The sequence below is a fragment of the Carica papaya genome, chromosome 2 (assembly GCF_054855325.1).
Source record: "Carica papaya isolate Zhongbai chromosome 2, ASM5485532v1, whole genome shotgun sequence".
Lineage (NCBI taxonomy): Eukaryota > Viridiplantae > Streptophyta > Magnoliopsida > Brassicales > Caricaceae > Carica > Carica papaya.
Window position 1 is genome coordinate 31408893 of NC_142310.1, and position 24095 is coordinate 31432987.

The 24095-nt window shown below is 30.2% G+C and overlaps 1 protein-coding gene across 1 annotated transcript; it reads right to left on the reverse strand.

Moving 5' to 3' along the window:
- Positions 1-8537: 8537 nt before the first annotated feature.
- Positions 8538-19235, reverse strand: PGM3 (Phosphoglucomutase/phosphomannomutase family protein). Its single transcript, XM_022054026.2, has 19 exons — positions 19082-19235; positions 18892-18988; positions 17735-17816; positions 17146-17201; positions 15493-15606; positions 14628-14690; positions 13114-13233; positions 12913-13013; positions 11921-11980; positions 11719-11818; positions 11453-11610; positions 11272-11367; positions 10861-10924; positions 10693-10774; positions 10425-10600; positions 9935-10011; positions 9600-9732; positions 9033-9149; positions 8538-8949 (listed from the first exon to the last, which is right to left on the reverse strand). The coding sequence occupies exons 2-19, from the start codon at positions 18970-18972 to the stop codon at positions 8878-8880; spliced, it is 1752 nt and encodes a 583-aa protein (XP_021909718.1). The 5' UTR covers positions 18973-18988; positions 19082-19235; the 3' UTR covers positions 8538-8877.
- Positions 19236-24095: the final 4860 nt, after the last annotated feature.

A 24095-nucleotide genomic window follows, 5' to 3' on the forward strand; every position in this document is an offset into this window, starting at 1 on the left:
ATGTGTGCATGTCTTTGTTGCGGGCACTGCCACTTTTTTCTTACTGAATCTGTGAAGCTCACTTCAATTCACACCTCAAATGCAGATTAGTCAAGATCAAGAGTAAGTCAAGGTCGAAGAAAGACTTTGAAGAATCTTTAATAATAATAAAAGTTCGTCTTGTAAAATAAATTAATTATATGATAGCGATGTAATGTAATAAATCTTGTAAGTCTCATATCTTGTAATTTCATATAGGGATAATTGAATCTCAAATTTTTGTTTATTGCTGTGTAAATTTATAGGTTATATGTGTGGAGTAGTGCTTATTTTTTCACGGAGAAAGTGGGTCGTTACAACTTGCATCAAGAGAAACATTGTCAGTAAGTAAAGAGTAAGCAAATTTAACCGAAAAGATACCACTCGAGAAAAAACCCCAATATGGCTCATCGGTCCCCATCTCTCTATGCAAGACAACAATAGCCGCCAACTTAATAAGAATGATCGTAAGAAGTGTGGTGTGCAATAAATCCAAGTTCCACTGGCCCTTTAGAGTAATAAAGTTCTTAACATGTTTAAAAAGTAAGGGTTCTTCCACCAGTTAGAAGGTCAAAAGTTTAAGAAGTTCACAATTTTCCAAGCAATTATCACCAAAACTTAGCTCTGTTGTCATCTCCAATATGCTAATGAATCCTGTTTTTAAGTTCATTCTAGAAGCCATTAAGATTTCTCTAAAGGTGGGACCAATCCTTTAACCTTATCCTGTGCCTGTAAGTACCATCCCAATTGTACTTATGCCTTAAGATTTAAACCCAAAGAAAATGAGGCTTTATGATGATGGTAAAGCTCACCTTCATGAGGAATGCTCTATTAAGGTCATTGAGACGAAGGATATCCATACCACTAGAGAAGCAAGGGCTATACATTGTGTCTCATTTAACCAGAGTAATTTTTTTAGACTCACTAGAGGAGCCCAAAACAAAATTATGCACAACACTGTCAATTTGATCACACAAGGAGCTAGGAAAGGCGATAGTCTGTATAGCGTATGTAGGAATTGCCATATGGACAGACTTAGCTAAGGTTAACTGACCAACCATAGACAAGAGATTGACTTTTTACCTTAAAAGTTTACTTTGCACTTTTTCAAGGATGTATCTATAGGTTGTTGTCACTCTACTATGGAGGAGGGAGACACCCAGGTAAACACCAAGATTGTTGGAGGCATGAAAGTTAAACTTGTTACTAATACAATTGGCCTTGTTGATCAGAACGTTATGAGAAAAAAAATACAAGTCTTCGTGGCACTGATTTGATGGCCCGAGCTCTCACATAATTCTTGGAGTACAGTTTTGGTTGTAAATATACCATATTTTATGCTTAAAGATGATGTAGAGACCTATAATTGACCTCCTATAACCCTTGCACACTATATGCAAAATCATAAATACTATAAAAGACCACTTTTTGATAATTAAAAAAATAAAAATGACAGAATTTAAATTACATTTGAAATAACTTTTATATATGCAAGACCACCCTTTCAGTGCCTCATTCTAAATTAAATTACGAGACTACCTCTTTAATAACTCTCGTAGTTTGCCATCAAATTTATCATGATATTAGTATAATTAAGGTTACGTAATTTAATTTTTTTTACCTCATTAACAATTAATTGGTTATTAAGTTAAATATTCTTTTAGCAACATATATGTATGTATTTTATATGAATTATTGGGGATCATGATACTAAGCAAGAGTTGACAATGGGAATAGTGATTTGAGATGACCTCACAACTATATGCTTAAAGTCAATTCAAATTAATTAATTAACTAATTAATATTGCAATTAAAACTAATACTATGACATTTGGATTATTATTCTTATTTTTTTTTTTGGGTGGTATATAACATTTCGATTACTAGTTAAGATGCCATGCACTGCATGATGGAAATCATACGTTGTAGATACTACTTACATTACAGTCTATTCTACCTGGTGAGTATACTTAAACTCTAAAATCAATAAGATACTACTTAATACATATATATATATATATATATAATAACGGCTTTGGCAGCCCACTTTATAAATTGATGAAGCCAGTATTTTTTATTTTTTTATTTTTGCCTTTCTAGTTATTATGGGCAGCTAGGTTTAATTAATAATGGCAACTCCATTGCTTCTACTAATTAATTGGGATTATAAGACTTCCTAATCATCAGTTGGTATCGACTTGTGTTAGCTAATGTTTTGTTTTTAAGGATGAATATTATTCACCAAACATATATTATATGTATATATATATATATAAATAATTTATAGATTAATATAGATAATTTTAATAATTTCAAAAAAAAAAAAGAAAAGAAATTCCTGAACTTAATTCGTAAATATTTAAGAAAATTTGTTTAGTTATTTTAAGATTTATATTGAATTACTGCAAAGAAAAATTAGTAGATATAATATAAGATTTAGAAATTGTGCTTTATAATTAAAATATATTGTTTGTTGAAAATTGAAATGTAAATATTTAAATTTTAGAACCAAAAAAAAAAAAATTAGAAATATTAAGAGAAAAAACATAAATTTCAAATGCAAAAGAATATATACAATATTTTATAACAATATTCAAATTGTTTGATGTCAACACAAATGATATTTATACTTCATATAAATAAAAAATATTAAAAGTAAATTTAAATACATATTCTCTTATTTAAATAGCTAAGATCAATTATATGATTAAAACATTATTATTAAAAAAAAATTATTTTACTCGTTGTTAAACATACAAGGGTTGGATAGTATCATATATGTATGTTATAACATATAAAAACACAATCTTTGTACTCAAATTATAAATAAAAAAGCTTAAAAATTAATATATGATTATATATATATATAATATTAAATATTCACTTGCATAACCCTACAATATTTATAATTAGGTGTCAAGAGGACAAGTGCATGCAACCTTCTTTTCACCAACTTGTTTTTATTTATTTGTTTTAGTCATTTTTCAAGCCACACGGATGATTAATCTTCTTCATCAAAAACAAGTTGCTTTTTACTTATCATGAACAATAACTAACTAACTAATTAATTAATTAATGTCTTAAATTAAATTAATTAACGAACTGATCTGAATATTGAAGGCAACGCTTAAAAAGGACCCTACAATTAGAAAAAAAAAAAAACTTTTATCATCATGTCTACCCAGGATTAAGCCACTCTAACCGATCAAATTACTATCACACAAAACTTTGAAAACAATAAATTGGATAAATGTGTTAATGTTATCTTCTTGTTTACATATATATATATATATATATATATATATTCTCTAACCCACTAAGAACCACTAATTCAAAACCTAATTATTATCTCATAAGTCGTATGGGTACAAATGAGGTCTAATTTTCTCTTAAAATATATATGTATGTATATATATCCCATCATTTCGGGTAGTGCGTATGATTAATGAACTATTAAGGTATTTTAGTGGAGAATTACAGTAACATATTGTCATTATTCACCTGGCAATTGAGCAGCTCATCTCTCTGTTTCTTCCTATACAATCATGCATATAGTTTATCGTATCTAATTGGAAATTGGAAATTGAAATTGAAATTAAATGATCTTTGTTCTAGTGATCTCATTAGAGGTGTGTAATTATATTAGTTATCTTAGCATATTTCACATTACTAACGCTAGAATTAATTTATGTATAGTTGAATTCAAGCCTATAATAATATATATATATATATATATAAATGAAAATATTAATAATTAAATTAAAAAATAATTATATATTTATTTAATTTAATTTAATTAGTAGTAGAATTAAGAGATTTACCAACTAGTTAAGATTTGTTGGAAAGGAAGCTTCAAGCGATTGTGCTGACTGTCGTGATCACGGTTGTTATTGTTTTGTTAATTATTTTTGTTTATAACAGATAATTAATTAGATTTTTATTTCTTGCTATTTACGTATCATAATTTTTGATTAACCACACAGTTTTATCTTTAATACCAACTTTATTTCGATATTTTACATTTTAATATAATTTATTATTAGACTCTTAATAAAAAAATTTAATTAAAGTTAGTCTTAATATATTTTAATTATAATCAATCACTTTCTAATCAAATATTTTAGTTTTAACAAAATATTAAAATTATACATTATTATAAACATGGTAAAGTGGACTTATTGAAACAACTTCAGCTTCTAAAACGTAGGTTACTTGTGCTAGATTTTGTGTATAGACGTGGGACTTATGTGCCCTATGCGTAGATTGAGTATGAATTGAATTGATCATTTGTTTCTTTATTGTATATCTTAAGAAAATGTGAGAGTGTTTTAATTTTTAATGAGATATCATATTCATGAGACTCATATCTCAAATCTAATAGTTGTCTTCTTAGAAATTAAATTGATAAATTACTTCATTTTAACAAATTTTCAAGAGAAACAATTGATTATACATATTCTTTATGATAAAAAAATAACAATCCCACCATTTTTTTAAAACTTTATTCTATCACCACAGTCTATATTGACCTTAAATTTCTAATGAATATTTTGTACTTTAAATAATATTAATTGTATAAATTTAATTAAATTCGATCTTATAAAAATTCAATCACACTGCATTAAATAAATAGATGGAAAATAAAACATAAAAATATAATATTTTATGTGAAAAAACACTCTAATATAAAGAAAAAAAAAACTCTTGGTCAAACTTTGTATCAAATTCACTATAAAAAAATCAATGCATATAAACAACCTCAACTTGATACAATCAAGAAATATCAAAATTATCTATTTATCAAATACTCTGAGAATCTCTCTAATAAATAATGGAGAAACAATTCTTCATATATTCTTAAATAATAAATACTGATTGATTTTTGATAGTATTAAAAGATCTAATTAAAGAATAATATAATCTTGACATTGCCTCTCAACGTGATACTTATTTCAAAAAGACTTGTCATATAGTTGATGTACCTATAAAAAAAAAAAAACAAACACCACATGTCTAGCAGAGCATGTTCTATCCTTGTTTCATTATTTTCCCTCGACATCACAACTTTTATGAAATGACTGGTGTTGAGATCGTTTTGCCTGTTCCAAAAAGAAATGCCTAGTGAAGCATTAATAACCATCGTAAGGCTACTACATGTACGCTTAATGCCTTTACACTTCAAATCACATCAAAGGATTCCTCTTCCTGACTTCAGCAAATGTTTGGCAATGAGTAAATGGATTTACAATTCACTAACTAATTCAATACAATTTATTGTACATAATGTACTATTAGTACCTGAATCAAATTAACTTTGTACTTTTTTACATTAATGTAAGAAAATTGTTAAATTATTTTGAACAATTAAAATATTAAAATTGTATAAAACTTTCAATATAATTATAATGATCATCGAAAATCTCATCTAATTCCTTAAAGATTGTCTATTGTCAGGTTTTATAAGTACTCAAATTACGAGAAATATAATTTTTTCTATAACTCTAAAAATTTCTTAACCTACTTTGATCTCTTATGAACATGATTATCGAGATATAGTTCATTTATTAATGACTCTTAAATTTTCACATCAATTATACATATATATATATATATATATATATATGCATGTTGAAGGCTCAAAAAAGAAATGGATATGTTTGTCGTGTTTGAGGGAGGAAAATGAACTATCTAATTATCTTATTAGACTCTTTTGACCATGAAAGGCTCTTGGTATGGAGTTAAAAGTCTTAAAAATTAATATTATTCTCTCTCTTAGGAGACAAACAAAAACAACGGTGGTTTTAATTAATTTGGAGAATTGGAATGTGATGTCTGTGTGTGTGTGTATGTACCAGAGAAAAATAATTTTCAAGAGAGATTATATACATGAAAGCTACTTAACATTAATTCTTCATGATCATAATAACGAAGTGAAAACGAACTTCTCAATGGAAAACAAATAGAGTGGAGTTGATCCTTCATTAATCCATGTGGTCCTCTCTTAATTTTTTTTTAATTTAGAAAAAGTAAGGGGATATGTAATTGACAACAGGATCATCTCTAACCAGAATATTAAAACATATATATATATATATATATGTGTGTGTGTGTGTGTGCAGCAAAACAAACTCAGTTCGAGTTTACCCTGTTTCCCAATATCAAGTATCATATGTATATATATGTGGGGCAAAATATTTAGTTGTTACTTGTAACATATATTTTTTTCAATTTTAGTTGCAGTACTTACGAAAAAAATTCTAATTTAATCTATAATCACTAATGTATATTAATATCATAGTAAAAATATTATGTAAATTTAGATTAGAAACGTGCTGCATTTTGATTGGATTAATATCTGTATCTGATATCACTTGTATGATAACGTAGTATTTAATATAAAAAATTTAATTTTTTAATAAAAAAATTAAAATATTAAAAATTTAAAACAAAAAAAGGACTTTATTTGCAAACAATGACTTCAATAAGGACTATGTCATAGATCGACTCAAGTCGTTGTTTGTAGTTTAAGTATTTTTATTTTGGTTTTTTTTTTAAATCTTTTTATTGAAAAATTAAATTATTTTTTTACGTAAAATAATATATTATTAAATATGTAATATTTGATATAGATATCGACTCGATCAAAATATAACGTTTTTAACGATAAATTTAAATAACATTTCTAGTAATAGTATTAGAGTGCATTAAAAATAAAGAAGTAAATTAAAAAATTTTAAAATATAAGGGAGCAAAAAAAAAAATTTAAAAAAACTAATTTAAATATAAAAAAATATAATATATATTTGTATGTATGTACACGTCAAATTAAGGATGGGCCATGCTATAATTTTGATGCTAATCTTCTCTATTTTTCTTCAACAATATCAATGAACATAATATATATGGCCGGCAAATTTAAGATTAATATATTTACAAGTGTTCTTTTTCTCTTTGGCTAGCCAAATGAAGTATTATTTCGTTGTTTGAATTTAGGCTTTTTACTAGTTTTGTTGCCTCGAGCACCATCACTCTTCAATGTATATTTTTACTATGATATAGATTAATGAATTACACAGAATATAATTTACTATATTAGCTGTAAAATTGAAATTTTAACTTTATTAAATTCACTAACAAATTGAATTTATGAAAATATTGTTTAATTTCTTTTTCTTCCCTAAGTAATTCAAGATAATTTAAAATTCAAACTTGGAACATCTTTTTTGGACAATCATGAAATTTAAAAAAAAAAAAAAAAAAAAAACCCACAAACATGGATTGTTTAATTTGCTGTCTTAATAATTAGTTTGGAGGTAAATGAATTGTTTAATTTGTTAAATTTGTGTGTGTGTGTGTGTGTGTGTATAGAGGATAAGAATAAATATTATATAATAAAATTTTAATGTATATAAAATTTTTCATGGTTCCCGATAAATGAGAAGTCCATTAATGAAAAATTAAATCAAGGTATTAATCATGGAGATGTCACGTCCAAAAATTAGTTCCCATTTTAGTTTCTTTCTTTTCCATCTATCGAAATCCATCGGTTTGCAAATTGGACTGCAGTGAAAGACACAAATTAGACAAATAATACATGCCAAATCATAATCAGATTTATACTTTTTACCAGCTGCCAATTATCCCATGTGCTTTCCACGTACGAAAAGCACACACACTTTAGCCCTCTTGGCTTCATTTTTATTACTAGGAGACACCATATAACGTGGACGATTATATTTATATATATATATATATACATATATTGAACTCTCAAACTATAATTATTATTTAATTTTTTTTTTTTTAAAAAAAATATTGGATATGAATATTTTCTGGAACCACAAGTTGTACTTGACTTCATGTTTAATATCTTTTTGTGGTTGCAAAAGCATGCATAAAGGTCGAAAGTACAAAGATGTTTGTATTTCGTTTCTTTTTTTTACATCAAAACATTGTGCAATATTAATGTAAAAAGGGAGATATTTATTTTTCTTTTTCTTTCTCTTTCAAGGTTATTGTATTTTTCACTTGAAAGTTATTTGGTAAACCTATATTTAATTATTGAATATTAATACGTAGAATACCATGTGTATTTGTCTTATACGTGACAAACTTTTTTTTAGAGAATTTATTGAAAATCACTGAATAAGTAGGGAAGAAAGATCCTGCCAAAATAATGAAACCAAGGAAGTAAGAGACTCCAAAATATGGAAATGTCACAATTGGTTTGCACCAACCAACCCACAACCAGCCGGCCTGACTGACGATTCTAAATTATTTATGGTATTTTTGTTTGCCGTAAACTTTACGGTTGAAGATTTGTCACTTGCTGGGGTAAATCTATTTCATCATTTTTCTTTCTCTTTATATTCAATCTAAACTTTTTGTCTATAAAAATAATTTTAATTCAAAAATTATATATTAGATTATTTGGATGTACTACCAAGCAAAACTTTCTTCTCTCCAGTTTTTACTTCAAGAATACATAACAGATAAAAATTCTTTACTTCTGCTCGGGATAAAAGAAAGATAATTCACATAAAAACCAGGCAAAGAAAGATAATTCATTAACTCTACACTGGCGACAGAATTAGCCCATACAAACACGATAGAAACCAGGCAACTAATTTTCTGAATAGATAAAAAAAAAAAAAAAAAAAAATTAGAACTTGTGAAATCAAACATGTATCAGAAGACCCAAATTATTTTTTACGTCAAAATTTTTGTCATAAGCCGTGCATACGATAGGATGAGAATACTCAAATTTAGGCCAACTACCAGCCAATACAGTGTTTGACGTCGTGACCTCAGAGGATGACGCTTAAAATTATTACTATTATTGTTGGGTATGTTGAGCATCTATGTAATAACGGTTGGTGCAGATCGGCCCGTGAACTCCTGCATCTTAGAAAGCTGGAGTGCAACCTCCACCTGTAACAAACGGAATAAAATTAGTGGAATTTTTATTAATACGATAGATAGAATGATTAAGGTAAAATTTAGACATATCTTACAAGAGGAGCAAGTGCTTCTTGAGAATCTCTCCCTGTTTTTGATGGATCCTTCTCATACTGTTCAATGTAGAGACGGATAGTTGCACCTTCAGAACCAGTTCCTGATAAACGGAAAACCTGCAAGGAGTTACGGAAGAGAGAGACAAGCTTCCAGTTAACTTCCAAGGAAATATCAGAACGTACAAAAGATTTCAAATGTTCTAAACAATCCTCAAATTAAAATCTTGGTTAATAATTTGTATATCTACTGTTAATGCACACCCATGCATAATAGAAAAACGCCTTTTTTTTTACTTATTCTTTTATTGTAAGCCTTACATGGTTCCCTAAGCTATCCAGATCAAAATCAGGGTGTAAAGGTTCCGGCAAGGAGCAGGAGTGGCATTAAGCTATACACTCACTGTTCTGGTCATTATTTTTTTTTTGTCATGCATGAAGTGTGCCCTATCTCCCTCCCATTAACTAATTCAGCTAACCATGAACACCTTCCCAAGTCACATCCTTGACAAAGAACTTGTTTTGATAGATTTACAAGCAGCAGCAAGTGCAAGAGAGAAGAAGACTCACCAATCGTGAGCCATCCTCAAAGAGATATCGAATGCCCTGGTGCTTTGATACAGAACCATCAACTGGATCTTTGTATTCAAATTCATCCGCAGCAGCAACATTTGATACATCAGAGCATATTCCCTTCACGATCCTGTATGATTAATGAATGAGTACCCCAGAAGATAATATAGAAGTTACATATGAAAAATCTCAGCTCACAGAACTGCAACACCCGGTGTCTAACTCTTATAAATTTGAAAACCACTCAAGATACCAGATCAGATCCCCTACCTCAAAACATGCATGGAGAAGAAACCAAAACGAATTTAAAAGAAGTCAGCAAAGAAACATACTGATTAACTTCAGGAAGTGTGGACTGCAACTTGACCAAATATGCCATCAATTCCTTTGCTGCAGCCGCATCCACATTCTTCAATAACAATTTTGGATCAGTTAAGAATTGAAAACTTAAGACTCTGTTCGATAGATGAAAAAATTTTATAATTTTTATTTTTTAAGTTTATATGTTTTTATTCATGTCTATATTTGACGAAGCATGTGAAAATTACAAATTTGTAAAATAATCAAAGTACAAACAGAACTTTTTAGAAAATACAAAAAGAAATATTTTAAAATGATCTAATTTCGTAATTTTTACTATTATTGCGTTTATTGTTCTTTTAAAATAATGTTATTGCCTTTATCGTTAACTTTCTATGATTATGTGAATGAAAATATATATGAATTTTTAGAAAATAAAAACTAGAAAATAGTTTCATGTATGAAACAGAACCTAATTTTCTAGAGACAGCCCAAAAAACCAAGAAAAAAATAATGTCATACCTCATAGTCATATCGAGTATAATAGTGACGACCATAAGCAGCCCAGTGTTGGCGGACTATGTCTTCAACGCTCACAAGCTTTCTCCCATCAAGGTTATCCTTATTCTTATAAGCAAGTATAGACAGCCATGCAAGAACTGCCCAGATTCCATCCTTTTCACGGATATGGTCCGAGCCTGTCCAAGTACCAAATTTATAACAGCTTTCAGTAAATCTCACATACAGCAAATGCTGATTCGCTTTAAATATAATAATCATGACTACCAACCTGTTCCAAAACTTTCTTCCCCACAGATTGAACACAATCCAGCATCCATTAAATTACCAAAAAATTTCCAGCCAGTGGGAACCTATCATTCGATGAAAAAATTCCAATTATATTCTCCCAATTGGGTGGTATAACAAAACTAAGATAAAAATTTGTGCACTAGAGTACCTCAAAAAATTTCAAATTCAAGTTCTTGGCCACAACATCAAGAGCAGCTGAGGTTGGCATACTCCTATACATCAGCTTGAAAATATGAGATTTTGTTTACAAAAACAAAATCAGAAAATTATATGAAGGTAGATACAATCCCTATTTTTCCACATTTCTATTTTTCCACATTTCTAAGAAAAACTGTTTGCATGGATACTCATGCCAATTTTAGAAGAATAAAGGCAATAAATTAATGATTGGTTGTATTTTCTGCATCGTGAGATGCTGCACCTGTCAGTTTGAATGCATGAAGTTCACAAGGATCTTAGTCTTGAAAGAAAATGAGAAGCTGGGTGGCACCTCATATAGCATAAACAGGAGGCAAGTTAAAACAAATGCATGCACTCAAAGGAGTAAGTAGAAAGACACCTGGCAACGCCCTTTAGACCCGCAGAAAAATAGGGAATTGCATCAACTGCATTTGCAGCAATTATGGCAACCGAGTCTGATGGAGTAACAAAGAACCTATAAAAAAGTACACAAGTTTTGGTGCAATCATGACAATTTCACATCATAATCAGGACTCTAGTAAAACTACGACTGAGGCTACCTTTTACCGAGAATCATGTTACGGTCTGCATCACCATCAGCAGCAGCACCAAACTCCGGTGGCTCAAACCCAGAATCTGATTTACCCAGTCCCATACGAGCAACCAACTCCTTTGCATAAGTCAGATTGGGATCTGGATGCCCTCCCCCGAAGTCCTCCTGTTTTACATAAAGTCATAAATAACAAGAGCAAAAGCATACCACCAAGATACAAAATATCAGCAATACAAATTAGAAACAAAATGACATCAATAAACTGGGAAAGACCTTGGGAGTGCAGTTCAATAATGAACTTTCTTGGGCACCAAGCTCTTCCACAAAGATACATTTTGCGTAAGCTCCAGCAACTCCATGTAAAGCATCATAGCTTAACACAACAACAGATAATATTCAATATACAAAGAAGCTATGTGAATATGCCACAAATTAGCATTCTTCAAAGCGAAGAAACTAGAGGCAAGCTACATACCAGAAAGTAAACTTCGGAGATGAAAGCAACTTTCGGATAGACTCGAAATCAAAAATTGACCTAAAGCAGTTGAGAGGGAAAAATTAATTGTTACTAAACGTTAATCACCAATGAAAAAGATATTTTATAGGATGCAGAAGATCTTCTTTTGAGCCAACTAAACTATATGTTTCCACAAACCAAATGGTATTTCACTCAAAATGAACAGGGTAACCAACTATCATGCTTCAACCATCTTATAAGAATACACCTTGAGAAACATAAAATTTGTGCCGCTTCATGTTTTTCAGAGTCTTCAATGCATAACTAATCTCAATCAAAAAAATATATTACCTACAAAGCAAATTAAATGAATCCAGTAATGCAATAAGAAAGTACATGCCATAAAAAACCAATGCACAAAAATACATATATGTGCATCTTTTAAACACACAGAATTCCATCTCTAACAAAATTAGCACTTATCAAATACTAAAACTGTACACAAGAGATTATGTATATAGGACGTGTAAGTATCCATATATTTATGCTGGTACAAAAACAAATAAAAAGCTAGACTCCTTTGAATAAAAAGTTTTAGCAATACAAAGACGGTTCCTCATGCATTTTATTGAAAATTAAAAAAAAATAATAAAGATAACAATACTATGATTAAGTCAACAACATATTATGAAATGTGCCAAACCATGTGAGCTACTGACAACCTATTATTCCAATACAAAGTAAGGAAGCCTGGTTACAGGAGAAAAGGCAAATAGGTAGTATGTAAGATAAGCAATAAATTGGGAAGAAAGTGGGAGTCAAAAAAATGGGTTAAAGTTGCACTTTAGATCCTTATTCTGCACTAATCCAGAATGCTAGCATATGCTATCAAAGAAAAAGATAAAATATGAAATATAAGAAAAGATAGTAGCAAAAAAGGAGGTAAGTAGACAAGCCATTTCAACATAGGGCTGACTGAATACACACACAACCCAAAAGAAAAAGCTTACTTCATCAGTTTCACATAGTCATTTGCGGAGTCAAAAACATCAACATCAAATTGTCCCTCTGGGCCTGAAAACGTTGTTACCCCTGTAGTGGTGATATCCACCTTTGGTGCATATCACAAAATCAAACAACAATAATAAGAGCAAGAATGCAAGGGAAGGAAAGAAAAGCAAGGCATATAGTGCATAGGATGCAAGACGTACATCTGGAAGATCTTCTGCAATTAAGTATTCCTTTATTGTTTTTGTGTTCTCATATATCTTATCAGTGATTGCCTCTGGAGCAGGTCCACCATTTTCCATGTTATATTTAATTCCAAAATCCTGCATTGAGAATTTTTTTTTAAAAAGCATTATTTATACCAAATACAGTATCTAATATTTGTGTGCGTGTGTGTGTAAAACAAAATGGCTATGAATGAGAATGCGATAACAAGCTTCCCAAAATAAAGACAAGTACCATCAATTAATTAACAGAAACTGATTAATTTGAATATTATAATGAATTAAAACATTAATCGAAACATTAAACTAAAACTAATCAATTTAAATATTAATTCTATTATTTTATTTTTTGAAATACATATTTCTTTTTCTTTTTTGATAAATTATATTATCTTCCCTATTTGGAGTATTTAAAAAGATTGGGAGAAAATACACCATATTGGTACTTTTCTAGATTTTATTCAAAGCTAATCGAAACATAATTAATTTTTTAGGGAAAAAAAATAACTAAACCCAATATTTATCCTTTAAGATAGATGATGACAAAGGAGCATGTTGGTTATCTTAGAACTGGCTCCTAATAACAGCTTTGCACCATTAGATACACTGTCACAAAATAATTTGAAAATACTATATTTCAAAAAAATAATAATACTTTGAGCACACTCAAACTGCCTATTTATTCATCTTGTTTGTGTGAACGTAAATCATCATCGAGCAAAAATACCAACATAGAAACATGTATAGATGATAATGACGAAGAATTTCAACATGCATGCAGATAGCATCATACCTAATAGATGATAACGATAATGATAATGATGAAGAAGTTCAGCAATGCACGCAGAAAGCATCAAACCTAACTATAATAAAATTAAATGATATATTTACACTTTCCATTAGTTGTTGAATCTTGACTATTTACAATTTTTTTTAACACATTATTTTCTCATATACTATACTAAACACAATGTGTATTATACTATAATAAAATTAATCACATGTATAATCATCGATAAAGAGCAAATTTGAAATGCACAAAAGTTGTCAAAAGGATTATATACATAGACATGGATTATAAGGAACATAAAACCTAGCTATTTCGATTGCCCAAAAAGTAAAGTAAAAGAAAATTTATTGTCTTAATTCAATCCAGAGTGCTTGTTCTAAGCATAAATGTTCGATAACATGCAGTTACTTCATTTTCTGCTTTCAAAACTATTCTCTGCTTTCAAAACTATTATACATAAAAGATGCCCTTCATACAAGGAAGAGATATTATTAAGAAAAATATTCCCAGCCTCATTTATAAAGAAGCCACATGCACATATCTTTATTCATTACTGCTATCAATCCTTCAAGCTAATTTAAATCCACAATTCCATCATCCATTTTAAGTAGGAACGAGGTAGCAGGAAATCATAACCACGGATTATCCAAGATAAGGAAACAAAAAGTCAACAATCATAAACATAAACATAACAAGGACCCACCTCAGTAGGACCACCAGGGTTGTGACTAGCTGTCAATATAAAAGCTCCTGTTGCTCTGGATCCCTGAAATTGAAGTTTACAAGTGAACTTAATGCTTTCGTCCTATTGCCATAACTCCATACAATTATTTACAAAAAAAATAAATATTATTAGCAAGATGAAATAGAAGTACATCATTGGAGCAGCAGTGGACCAGAAATTCGTTAAAGAGAGGTGAGAGAGTAGTATTGATATCAATAAATACATGAGTGTGCCAGGTCGAACCCCCTGCTGTAGAGGAAATTTTAATTGTACTAAGTTTTATATAAAATTCTCACATGGTAAATTACAATTGCACCTCACATGACTTTAATTAATTTGCATAAAATTGTATGTTCTTTATTTCTTATTCATTTATTTATTTATTATCATAAATAAACAATACTTATATCCACTTGCATTATACTTATAAATAAATACATAATATAATATATTTATTTATAATATTTTAGTTTATATTGTTAAATCTATTTTTTATGATACGTAATTTTAGATCATTATAGAATAAATATAAATATAAATATAAATATAAAGTAGTTTCTAAATAAAAATTTAGACGGGCTATACTTTTTTGAGATTTTTCTTTTGAGGGGGGGGGAGAGGGGATTGGGCGGCAGGGGCATGGCTCCCTCTAGGTCCCCTGGTTCTGCCTATGATTCGAGGATAAGAGGTCCTCCTAAAACAAAGTAAAGAAAGAAATAAAAGGAAAAGCAAACATAAATAATAATTCCACATCATATTAGTGACCAACTTCCCAAAAAAGAATAACTAGAAAAGAAGAAAATGGTTTAGTGTGTGTACTTTGATATTAAACCAAAAAACTCACATCTGCAGCAACTCTTCCCCGAATTACAGCTGATACAGCAGGAGTTGACAGCAATCCGTTTTGGCCAACCCAGACACGTCTTACCCCATTTGCAGCCGCCATCTTAATAATAATCTGCCAATTTACCAAGCACATTTGAAGCAGATATGATCTTTTTTATTATACACTGTAAGAATTTCAGAAAAGTAAGAGGGCACTACACCCCCCCATGGGCTGTCAACAGGAACTTTTACTATCTCAATACTCAGAGGAAAATGTCTAACTCATTTCAAGCATGAAACAGGCAAAAACCTCAGTCTTTAAAGCCCTGGGTCACTACTACTAAATATAATCTGACACATGTTTTCTACTAGACTGGGAAACTGATGGAACTCGCTTACAGTTATAACCATATCCATGTGGATATTAAAGTCAGTCCAAGTGGCACATCTTAAACTTCAAAAGTGAAATTGTTCCTAAAAGAAAAACTTCAAAACTGCAAATCCAGAAAACATGCTGCATTACTTATTGCAGAAAAGCCAAATTCTAGGAAAAAGCAAACAGAACATCTTGAACAATATTCCGTCTGTCATGATGCATATAGGAAAACACTGAGGAAGAATCAAAACATGGTTATTAAATCTAAACTTGCAAGGCACAACAAAGTTACAAAAGTAACAAAATTATTAAATGAAAGCCATGTGAGTTATAAAGCCAGACATTAAGCAAAAAGCTGTTGTGGACAAATAACGCCCAAAACATCAAACAAGAATTCACTTATTTGATGAAAATTAATCTGTCATATTGTTTCCAAAAGGAACATAATACCATGCCTCATTTTCAACATGAAACAACTCTTTCATGCATCACATCTCATCTATGCCTTCAGATTTATAACGAAAAGCATTAAAATGAACCAGCAATGAATTTCTACGATCAACAAACAAGTCATTAAGAACTGACTTGGTATGTGGTCACATTTAAAAGCTGGTGACAGCATTTAGGATAATGGCATTGCAACTAGAGGATTCAGCTAAAGAATTTCTTCTAACTTACTTTCTAAAGTCAAGAGTTATCTTCCTTTTTTCATTGCTAACAAATAGAGTTTGTCAGCCTTTTCCTCTAAGATGACCTAGAATGCATTGGATCAGAACTCATTTGATTTGTAAAAGAAGCTAAAAGTGATCTCCATTACTAAAATATTTGCAGGGATGCAATATAACAATCACTTTTATTGGATATGGTGTCGTTGAACTGATATGTAAAGGATTCTGAAAGAAAGCGCCTCTTTCATATAACTTGATTCTGTTTTGTTGCCAAACATCTTTATTATCTTGTACTTATGTACGTGTGACTGTTTCTGTTTGCAAGAGATTAGTTGGCTGCAAATCGTTGCTAAGCACTGTTTTTAATCTTTGTTTTACTGTCTTCTGGACTTATGGTACTAATTTTCATACTTCTGAAATCAAAATTGAATCATCCTATGCAACACAAAAAATACTGAAAAGAAATAATTACACTCATTTTGACATACACTTAAATAAAAAACCAGCATCAATCAACACCAAGATTAAAAACTGGAAAGAATTTGTATTACAATCATACAATGAAGGAGAGAATAATAAAAGAATTACACAAATTACATATTTCCAAGCAATATGGTAAAGAAGGTACCTGAATGGCATCCTTTGAGAAATAGCGGCCATCACCAGAAACAACAAGAGTAGCACCTGCAAGACAGAACACAATGTTTTCTCAGTAAATGAGTTGATGAAGAAATAATTTAGTCAGAGATAAACGGCAAGGGACAAGGCAAAGAATTGGAATTTAGAACCAAAAAAAGTCCAACAGTTATTTTGTTATTTAAAATGGCACCTTGAGGATTTCTTTTAGGTCTTTATAGTTATCCTTCAAGAAGAAATATAATTTTCCCTTTGGAGCTAATGAAAAATGTTCCTGATTCATAACTGTTGGAAGTGCATGTACATCCCCAACCTAATATAATATCAAACTTCAGGGCATATTGAATGCATGTCTTGGTCTCGGGAGATAATAATTCAGCACTGGCATTCTATGAAATACGCTTCCAACTTTCCATGAAATTATTTATATATGCACCACGAAAGTGTACACATACATGTGAAATAAAACAAAGTTTTCAGAAAAACACGTCTTCGTGTCTCCCTTACGAAAGGTTACAACAGTCCTGTAACCAGCAAGTAAGTTGTAACATTGGAGGGAAGGGGTGGGAGGCAACACCTACCTCTAACTTTATCTGCTGTAAGGGCATTGAATGTGGCCTGAACAAAGTTTTGTAAATAGCCAGGTTGCATAAAGACTTTCACCTGAACAGATCCAATCACCATTATATTATTAAATTATATAAAGAAAACCGTTTTGACAATCAGCAACCTATAGAACAAAAGATTACTAAGTCAGAACATCCGAGTTCTCTACTAATGGTGCTCCCACTTTCAACATCAGAAGTTCATATTATACGAGTGCTCCCACTTTCAACATCATAAGGTCATAACATATGAGAAGAATTATCAAGTTTTATTAAGATATTCACAAGGCATTTTAGAATTTAGCAAAATAACATCATCACAAGGAAAAGTCTTAGTAAACTGAGACGAAACAATCAGGTTGGTGAATAATCTACTGATGATCATAGAAACCAGCAACGGAAACAGTAAATAACTGGGATAAGGAAAGCTATAACGCCGCCAAGTTGATCCAGATATTAGACTTTCATAATGAAAAAATAAAAAAAGACCCTAAAACTAATTGAATCTTATGGTATTATCCATGAGCTTCGTTTGCTGACAGCTGCAGCAGAGGGGGACTTAATTCACCCAAACAAGAAGTTTTTGTGAGAAATTATAAAATTGTTTGTATAAATTATAACAATAAACCCTAAAATTTTTCAGATCTCTAAGATTTATTATTTTAGGAGGAAAATCTCTAAATGTGAGTCTCCGGTTTAAAAATTGAGAATAAAAAATATAAGAGACTGGTTCTTACATATACATAAGCAAATGTCAAACAGAACACAACATAAGTGATCGATTTTAAAATTTGAAAAAGGAATCAACTAACAGAACTTGACATTTCTGTTTCGTTAAAATAAGATATTAAAAACAAGCCACCACCTCTCTGATCTAAACGGCAATACACACTTGTTGCACATGCAAATTGATAAGATCTAATAATTCGATTAGAAGACGAATCGAACGCAACAGGCGTGCATGTCACCGATCCATTCTTGATAATGAAGAAAGAAAGAAAAACCAATGGATCAATTGATCTACCGGAACCAACAAAGTAAAATTTGAAGCTAGCCAAGCATTCAAGCAATGGATTAAAGGAAAATAAATCCGAAATTAAAGAATCAACTGGACGGAAAACAAAGAAGAAAACCTTTTTGCGGAGACCAGAAGTTCCTGGTTTCTGGCCATCGAAAGGCGTGGTTTCTACGCATAAAGCCTTGAACATCACCATTTTCTCGTTCTTATTTCTGCGACAAAGCAAAACTCGAGACAAGCAGATCACAGAGAATTAAAGAGAGAAAAAGAAGGAAATGAGGAAGTGTTCCGTCGAAGGTACTTACGGGATGATTAAAGAGAGGCGACAAAAACCAGAAGAGGAGAGTGCGCTTATTATATTCCTCTGTAAGCTTGTTTTTTGTTGGAGACAGGTGTAAGTGAGTGAAGAAATGCGCAAAAAGACGAAGAAGATGGGTGAGGCTGGGATTGGATCACGCCAATTTAAAACCGCACACGTATTCGTCGAACCACGGGCTTCTTCTTTCTTCTTTCTTTTTTCTTTTTCTTTTTCTTTTCCTATGCTATTATTCTTTTTATTTCTAAATAATTTTAATAAATATATAATATCTGAATATTAATAATAATACAATTATTATTATTTTTTTCTTATTTCAACGTCAATGATAAAGAACATAACTGATTTCATAATTTTTTCTATAAAAAAAATTTCAAGAATTTAAACCCGTATTTTTTTATTTTTAATATTATTATTTATTATGTACACATGTGTTTTATATAAATATATATATATAGTATTTAAAAATAAAAGCATGTCCTTAACTGCTAAATATAAGGAGTTCTGTCAAAACGGGAAAGAAAAATAGTGCATCAGGTGGCTCTGCCATAAATCTGTTAAGCATCATTTTTATTTTATTTTTTAGCATATGCTTTGTTTTTGTTTTTTTTTTCTTTCGCCTTTTAGCTTAATCTGGAGCATATTCCTATCCAATTTATTCGATCCGTATGAAAATAAAATTATAATAAATAATTGTGAAAAAAATAAAATAAAATAAAAATATAGATATATTCCCCTATTTTATTTTTATCTATCCATTATATATTATTATTATCATAGATAAAGTTGGATTTAGTTATAAATATAGTCTACTACCTTACCTTATGCTTTGAAATTTCAACTATTACAGTTAACTTTCTAAGTTTTAATTAACTTCTATATTAAATAAATATATTTTTAAATATATATTATTATGTGAAAATTATATCATTAAATTTGATGACATGCCACGAATATTATAACACTATTTAAAATTTCACTTATTTTTAAAACATTCAAATCCAAAAACTTTCTCTTTTGGTTCTACTCTTTATATCTTCCAACTCATATTTTATAAATATATTTTATCTAATTTACTATTTAAATTTTTTTAGAACTTAATTTTTTATGATATAATTAGAATGTGATAATCATATATCAAAAAATTTATTTTTACCTTTACAAATAATTAATTTGAATTAAAAAAATTGAAGGTAAGAGATTTTACGGCAACAATTAAAAGCTAATTAATCAAATTAAGAGGTTATTTCTAGATTCTTTTTTTTTTTTCATTTTCTTTCTGTTGTTACTTCTTGTTTTTACCTAACAAGGCTGTTTCCTTTTTTTTTTTTTTTTTTTTTTTATTTATTTCATTTTTTCTTTTCCTTAATTTCAAAGTTAGGTTATTGTGATGTAAAATTTAATGTAACCCATGACTCATTGTCTCATGTGCAAGCTTCTTCGTGTCAATATTGGATGCATGTGTAATGCCCAAATTTAATTTAATATAAATTAAATTAATTTATGTAATTTTTAATTTTTTTTAATTTTAATTTAGTGTAAAAATGAAGAAATTTGATGGAGGATGAAATTGAAAACGATTTTGAGAAAAATGGGTGAAAATTTAGATTTTTTGGATATTTTTAAAAGAAAAATTATAAAACGGGGTCAAAATACAATTTAAAAAACTTGTACCACGTAGAATGCCCGGTCAGTAGCCCCGACGAACCAGAATGCGCTACGTGGCAACTGACGCTGACGCGGTGCCATGCGGGCGATCTGCGTACCCGCGATCAAACGATTCATATTCGTTCCCGCGCACACGGATGGTAAGATTTAAATGTGATCAACTGTCCAGATTTACTTCTTATTTAAGCGCGATCGGACTGTTCAAATTAGATCGCGATGGACGACTCAGATTCATTTTCTATTTAATCACAATCGAACGGTGCAGATCAAACGCGATGGACGGTTCAGATTAAATGAAGATGGATATAAATAACTATTTTCACATCAAACCCTAACCCTAGCTGCCAGACACCCTCACCAGAGAAGAAGACCCAGCCGCCAGGAAGGAGAGCCGCTGCCACCCGTCGTCGCGTTGGAGCTACTTCCGACCGTAAAAAAAGATAAAAATTTCTCCCTTTGCTCGAAATTCAATTTTAAACAACTCCATGGCCAAATCAAAGCAAAAAAACCAGTTGATTGACCGAAAATCGCAGGTAAAGTCCGACGGTAACACCGCGGAGAATTTCGAAAATTGCCTCCGATGAGACCCTTCTCGATTCCTGTTCTGCGTAATTTTTTCACCATTGTGATCACCGTTTTCTTCTTTACAAGTTGACCATAGCAAAACACTCAACTGCAACGTGAGCCAGAGAAGCCGTTGCACTGGAGAGCCCCGCCACCGTTGAATTTCAGTTTTTTTGTATTTTTTTTACCAACCGATGCCCCTTAATGTATTTTTTTGCAGGGACTGATGTAAAATCGGCCAAAAACAGCCGACTCAAGGCGGACAGCTACCGCCCGCGGCGGCGCTGGCGTTGAAGCACGGCGGAGCCACTGTGGTAGAATTTCAAAATTGGCAAAAAATAGGTCATGAGACTGATTTTGAGTTTTTTTGGGATATTTGTAGGTACTTATAGTGCATTTTAATCCCTAAAGAAATTTAGAGAACCCGGAGACTGCCAGTAGGCACAGTCAATAGTTTTGCTTTTCAGGCATCAAATTGAGTAAGAATCATTCACTCTATTCTTTATTATGAAATTAAAGTCTAAATAAATAATAATACGGTATTTTGTGTAATTTAGAAAATATTTATAATTAATTACAGGTTATTAATGGAGGTAGAACTGAAAATTATCTATTGTTGATTCTATTGAATTATTTTACAGTTAATTGTATGATAGTATTTCATTGATCAATTTTATAGTTGTGAATACATCTATTGTTTGATTTATGTGATTACCATTGAATTGGAAAATGTAGACTAAAGAAAAATGAGAAACTGTGTGATTAAGTGAATGGATGAAACGACAGTCTTACTGGATATACTGAGAGATGGTGGACGGACTGGGTACAATAGAAAACCCTACTGTGAACGTTGTCTCATACCGGACGAGATATCGAGACTTGGTAATTTGGTGCTCATACCGGACGGGGTATGGGGATAGCCCATTTCACTTTCATACGGGACGTGGTATCGAGACTTGGTAATTTGACGCTCATACTGGACGGGGTATGGGGACAGCCCATTTCACCTTCATACCGAACGGGGTATTGAGGTTTAGTAATTTGACGCTCATACCGGATGAAGTATGGGGACGACTCGTTAATTGAGAATGTTAAAGAAAATGGTTCACACGTAGCGGATACATCCTTATGAAACCTCATGGATACCAGCAGACTGATGGAAAGAGACAGTTGTTGTTTAATTTATTGAATATAGATTTATAATGTGTGCATATTACCGATCGCATATGAAATCATGATAAATGTTATGTTATTGTCTTTATAGGTTGTTTTTATAAATCTCGCTACAGTAAGTGGACGGTAAATAGTTTTATTATTAATAAATGCATTTACTTAATTTAATGCTCTATTAGTTTTGATTTTCTATCAAACCTTCATTTATGTGTCGGTGAGTAGCATGATATTCTTACTGGGCTAGTGTAGCTCATTTCTTATTTAACCATTTCAGATCAAGAGGATCAGAGTTTAGAACTCAATCCACAAGAGGGTTGCGAGTAGGATGTTAGTTTTATTTATTTTCCACTTATTTTCTTATTTTTTTATATTTCTTTCAAAAGGGTGATTCTCGTAGCACTATTCGGTACCTTATGTTATTGTGTAAGGAATGTAAACCTTAACTATTTATTTCGCTTCCACACTTAAATTATAATTTATTTCTTTTGGTATTTCTGGGGTCGTTACAGCATGATAGTGGATAAAGTATTGAATGAGAAATTCTAATATTGTTATTTGTGATTATTATATTCAGTATTGAGTTAATAATATAGTCATTAAATTCTTATGTTTAGATAGAAGTCGTGCATAAAGTATAATTTTAATATGTTGTTATTACTAGTAAGATATTTCAAAATCTCTTCTATATTATTGATGTTTATCAATTCTTAAAGCATACTTTAGAATCTCTTTTTACTTTTATTGATATTCTTTGATGATTCAATTAAATTGATAGACATATTATTAAATTATTATTTTTATTTTTCTCACTGTTATTTCTAATTTAGCTGAAGTGAGATGAAAATAAAAAAGTAATTAATGAATAAAAACATTAAAAAAAAATGTGTAAGATCAAATGGGATAAAAAGGTACACTTGGTTTTAAACGTAAAAGTGGTGACACACTGAATTAAAAAACATGGAAAAAAAAAGATATAACAATATGCAAGTTGTCTATAAAAGTTTCGAAATTAGATTAGTTTATTTTTCCTCTTTACAATAAAGTATTTATGTATATTTTACAAAATTTTATGAAAATTTTATTTTTTTATATATAATTTTCTCATTTTCAAATCAAATTTACAAAATTATCTCATATTCTAAAAACATGCTTCTAAAATATGTTGTTGCATGTGATAACTTAGGAATGACGGATATAAATAGTATCACGTGTGATAAAACTATTAATTGATACAACTAATTCACTATTTAAGATAAAAATATATTAAGAGTATTATAGTTACATATAAAAGAGAGTTATTATATTATTAAGGTAGATGAATAGTGATTATTTGTAAAATATAATTACTAAAAAAGTTTTAATCCTGACTTATAACTATATGTCATGAATCATGACTGTACTTTCACATATCAGTAATAAAGGTATTTATTTATTCTTTAATTCACACTAGAAAATCAAACTGGATAAAAATGTTCATTTTGGTCATCAATTTATGTAAGGGCCCCGGAAATTTAAAATGAAATGTATATTAAAAATATCAAATGCGGAAGCGAAGTCAAAAATTCGATTAACATCCCTTACACTAAAACTAAAAACGT

Excerpts from the sequence above, each read along its gene's own strand:
- PGM3 (XM_022054026.2), bottom strand. The coding sequence starts at position 18,972 with ATGGTGATGTTCAAGGCTTTATGCGTAGAAACCACGCCTTTCGATGGC. Across the intron at positions 10,925-11,271 it reads GGTCTAAAGGGCGTTGCCAG|GAGTATGCCAACCTCAGCTG; the intron begins GTGTCTTTCTAC and ends GCTGATGTATAG. Across the intron at positions 8,950-9,032 it reads AAGAAGCACTTGCTCCTCTT|GTGGAGGTTGCACTCCAGCT; the intron begins GTAAGATATGTC and ends CGTTTGTTACAG.